This window comes from Alligator sinensis, unplaced genomic scaffold (assembly GCF_000455745.1).
Source record: "Alligator sinensis unplaced genomic scaffold, ASM45574v1 scaffold11_1, whole genome shotgun sequence".
In the NCBI taxonomy this organism is placed as follows: domain Eukaryota; kingdom Metazoa; phylum Chordata; order Crocodylia; family Alligatoridae; genus Alligator; species Alligator sinensis.
Genome location: NW_005842801.1, coordinates 188,340 through 193,330, shown reverse-complemented (window position 1 = coordinate 193,330; position 4,991 = coordinate 188,340). Strand labels below are relative to the sequence as shown.

Here is a 4,991-nt window from a genome sequence, read left to right as displayed (position 1 = left end):
GTGTGTGTTTACATGTGCTTTGAGTCAGCAACCTAAAGCACAGTGCTTGGCTCCTTATTGTGTGATAAAAGAGGATCACATCAGATCATCTGAAAAACTAACTAGCTACTAAACCTAGAAAGTTACTATTAGGCAAATTAGCGATACCACTACCAATAAGAAGGCAGCTTCCTTTGTAGTGAAGTGATCAAAAAGACCATTGTTGGATTTTTTTTAAACCTGTGCCAGAGATTTTAATTCTGAGAGCATTGTTACCCTTGTCGGCTTCAAAAAGTGAAGGAACGTTTCAGGAAGAGTCTTCATCATGGCCTCCACAAAGGGTCTTGAAAGAACTTGCCTTGTGAGTGAAAGGGACACCAAGAAGTACTCCTTAACTCTAGACAGGTAACATAGCTGTGTCTACTTTGTTTAATATATTGTTTTGCCTTTGAAAGTACAATGATGCAATTAATATGCAGAAATTACTGCTGAATGTGAAGCTCTCAACTCTGAGTTTCAAAATGTAAGAAGGGATGCACCTGTGCACACTCTTCAAAATGGTATTATATGATATATTTTTCTTTCTAAACCTTTGTATTAAATATTTGATTAATATACTACATTTTAGCATACTGCATCTGCATCTGTGACAGATTGAACCCATCCACTGTTGGAGCGAGTGTTTCCCTATTATGTATTTGATATGCTTAGTAGATTTATTGTAGGATGCAAAACCCCATTGATTATAATGTGATTTGAGGCTGAATTATAATAGTGCTATTGACTTTGTGTTTGATTCAAAGCTCCTTCATGCCTGAATGTTTAAATAATCTATTAGGTGTTAAAGAAATGTGATGGCATAAAGGGCTTGATCCTACAAAATGTTACTCACTTGAACAGTCCATCAGACTTGAAGTCAATGCACCTACTAACATGGGTGTAAGATTACTCATGTAAGTAAAGGCACATCAGTCGGGGCAAGGACCCTGCCCTCTGTTGCCTGCTTTCTATTGCCTGCCATTCCAGAGCTCTGATTAGGCAAGGAATACAAGACTAGACTGTGCCTTTTGAGACTAAGGGTATTTATTCTTAATGCAATTAATTGTATTAATTAATCTGACTTTTTAAAACTGTAAATGTTTATCTGGAACTAGTTTTACAGGGAAACTTATTTTGATTCTTTATTGTGCTTAGGGATGGCAAATATTTTAAAGAAAACAGTAGCATCACTACAGCTTAGCACCTCTTGACATTTCCATTATCTCATTGTTTTCCAGGTTATTTATTGCTTGGCTCTCTTAAAATGAGTGGGACAGAAACTTGGTGTAAAAGCTGTCAGCTCTAATGAAAATCTGTCTCTGTTCATATGGCTGGGCTACTGCCATAGTTTCATAGCAGTTAAACTGTTTATTATTGTTTTAATATTATTTACTTTCTCCATAAATACATGGAATACTGTTCAAGTGAACTTTAGAAGTAATATTCCTATAAAGAAAATCCCTGTCCTATGGGGAAAAAAACCCTCTCATATTGTAAGACTCATTTTTAGTTACTAAGGTATCTCAGAGTTGGTTTACTGTCTTCCAGCTGAACAAAGCTAGCCCAGGTGTGTCCCTTGGTAAAAGGGTCTAAAAGCCCTGGTTGTTGTTTAGAATCTTATCCTCAACCAGTGTATCGCACATAGACTCTTTAATGAATTTTTCCAGGATTTTCCTAGGGATGGAGATTAGGCTGATTGGCCTATAGTTGCCCAGATCCTCCCTCTTCCCCTTCTTGAAGATGGACACAGTGTTGGCCCTCTTCCAATCCTCAGGGATCTCCCCTGTGTGCCACAATTTCTGAGAAAGTTTTGCCAGGGGTTCTGCAATGACCTCAGCCAGCTCCATCTTGGGTGAAGTCCATCTGGTCCAGCTGACTTATAAATGTCTAGCTTTTCTAGTTGGTTTTGCACCAGCTCAGCATCCACAGTGGAAAGGGTGTCATTCCCACAATGCCCCTTGTGATCTTTATCTCACTTGTCTTTCCCCTTGGTCCGGGGAAATACTGAAGCAAAGTAGGCATTCAGGAGTTCATTTTTTTCCTTAGTGTCCATTACCAGCTGTCCCGAGGTGTTAAGCAAGGGCCCCACATTTCCATTTGTTTTCCTTCTGCTCCCTACAGACCTAAAGAAGGACTTCCTATTGTCCTTGATTCCCTTGGCTAACTAAAACTCAGTTGTCCCCTTAGCTTTCCTAATCATTTCCCTACAAGTGCGGACCACTGTTGCATAGCCCTCCTTGAGGACTGTCTCAAACTCAGGTGTCCCCTTAGCTTTCCTAATCCTTTCCCTACAAGTGCGGACCACTGTTGCATAGCCCTCCTTGAGGACTGTCTCTAGCTTCCACTGTGTGTACATCTCTTTTTTTCTTTTTCAAGAGGACCACAATGTCCCTATGGAGCCAGGAGGGCTTGACAGCCCTTCTGCTACCTTTCCTCTTCATGGGAACGGGGTTTTTTTGTGCTTCGAGGATCATGTCCTTGAGGAACAACCACTCTTCCTGCACTCCATTCGCCTTCCATCCCTGGTCCTGAATCACCTCCCCTACTAATGCCCTGAGCCTGTTGAAGTCAGCATTTTTGAAGTCCAGGACGTCAATCCTGCTAGTTGATTTGTCAACCTTGCGGCAGACAGTGAACCTGATGAGCTCATGGTCCTGTCGCACAGGCTACCCTCAAAGTTCAAGCCACACACCAGATCATCTCTTTGGCCAAGACCAAGTCTAGGAAAGTGGTACCTCTGGTTGACCCCTGCACTTCCTGGGTCAGAAAGAGCTCCTCATTTACAGTTAAGAAGCTACATGACCAATCTGACCTAGCCAAGTGTTCCTCCCAATCTATATCCAGGTATTTGAAGCTGCCCATGACAACCAAGTCCCTTGCACGTGTGGCCTCTGTCAGTTCTTGAGAGAACTCCCAATCAAGCTCCTCCCCTTGGTTCGGTGGCCTGTAGTAAATGCCCACAGTTAGGTCTCTCTCACCTCCCCCCACCCCACCCAAAGCTTGACCCAGATGGTTTCAAGCTGCTTTATCTTTGGAGCCAATGTCAGCCTCCAGAGAGGTGTACTGCTCCCCCACATAGAGAGCTACCCCTCCACCTTTTCTCCCTGCTCGGTCCCTTCTGTGCAGGGTGTAGCCCTCTATGGCTATCCTCCAATCATATGAGGAGTCCTACCAGGTCCCCAAATGCCCAGACCGGGTAGATGAAATCCACACACTGAGTGATAATGCCAGACAATGGCACATAGCTGACCAGAGGGAACAAGGGTGGGAGGGTTGGAAGTGTGGGCTTTGCTGTCTGAGGTCATTGAGACCCCAGGGTGGGGCTGGCCCAGAGCTCTGGCAGAGGAGACAAGCTCTGGCTGAGGCTAGACTGCTGCCCTGCGATGGGAGGTGATTGGGGTGCTGCAATGCTCCATGGTATGTCAATGGGATGTGACCTACTGTGAGTCAGGATGGGATGTGATACAGATGTTCTTTGCAGCACTCTAACTTAAAGCACTGAAGTCTGATGCCACATCTGTCTAAGGTTATCTTAGGGCAAAACCCACCCTTTTTACATCGGTCTGATCATCAGTTTGGTCATGGCTGGAGAGAGCTTTTTGTGCACCAACCATGCAATAAGTGTAACTTCTGTACCTAGCCAGAACAGCTACAATTTTACCACTGGTTTGTTTTAGTGCACATCATAATTAATCATATTCTGATGACAAAAATCTTTTCACTTTGCTTATGTTACTGGCCTCTCTCTATACACATTTCTGGAGCAGACCAACATTTTCAGTAGTGACTAGTAATTCTGGGCATGTTGAATATTTTGTATCCAATCTGAAATGCTCTAAAGGATGTTGTTTTCACAGAGTTAAGTACCCATCTTCTGAAAATCAGGCCACAAACATATTTCAAATTGGACACTGAAAACCACTAATCACTTCTGAAAATCTTGACCATAAGTCACATCCTGACAAGAGATCAGTGGGTTATTGATGTAAACAATTCATTATCCCACTTAATTAACACCATGATTGGTGTAGGACCGTAACAAGTATACTCCTAATTACATCAATGACTTCTTGACCCAATCCAATGCTGATGGAAGTGCCTCTTGTGTACTTGTATATGCTTAGTAGATTTACTGCTCCCTGCAAAATTCCATTGATCACAAAAAGATTTTGCATAGTATTATAGAAATCGGTAAAGGCTTCCTGAATCCTTTTTACAATGGTTAACACATTAAAAAAAATAAAGGGATTGAATTATGCTAAATTCTGATTACTCTAAATGAAGTCTGCAGTATAGATTGACAAGCCCTAATAAGTAGTCTACTATGCAGGTTATGTGACAGATACCAAGTGTTAGGATCTGATAAAGAAATGCAGAACCTTATAGCCAAGTCGCACTGATACCACAGGCTACATTCTTGCTTCTCTGAGATGCAGTTACTTTTGCTGACTCTCTTTGATTCCAGAATAACTGAATCTTTTCAACTTCAACCCAGAAGTTTAAAACGAGTCTTGAGACACAGGGAACAAAAAAGAACAACCTGATAAAGGGGATCTGAAGATAAAGCTCAGGGTTTGTCCTCACATCAAAATTGTTTCAAATTAAAGTAGGATGTAAATAAGAAATGCAGAAGCACTTCATGAACAACAGCTATTTGTAGATAAGCCCTTAGGCATGTAATTGACTCCTGTCCCTTGGGCTTCCAGCACTATGAAAAGGCCCAGACTAAAGATTTTGAGGAGTATTGACTCTGTTCTATCCAACATAGAATCCTTTAACATACCAGGGCCGTAAGGCTTATTTGCTTCCTCCTTTCCTAGCTTTCCTCCCGTAGAAGTGAAGCCCAAGGGAAGCCCCATGGATTCAAAGGAACGTTCATCAAATGAGGGGTTTGTACTACCCTTTCCTCTCAGTAGATGTGACTCTTTACCCACAACATTTAGATGAGTCTTGTGGACCACAGGTCACACTCT

At 42.2% G+C, this 4,991-nt stretch overlaps 1 protein-coding gene across 1 annotated transcript in view; it reads left to right on the top strand.

The window, feature by feature from the left end:
- The first annotated feature begins 304 nt into the window (after positions 1 to 304).
- Positions 305 to 4,991, top strand: part of SLC30A8 (solute carrier family 30 member 8) — a 32,412-nt gene continuing 27,725 nt past the window's right edge. Inside the window, exon 1 of the mRNA XM_014525423.1 lies at positions 305 to 384. Coding sequence (XP_014380909.1) covers positions 305 to 384 — 80 coding nt within the window. The remainder of the gene's footprint in view (positions 385 to 4,991) is intronic.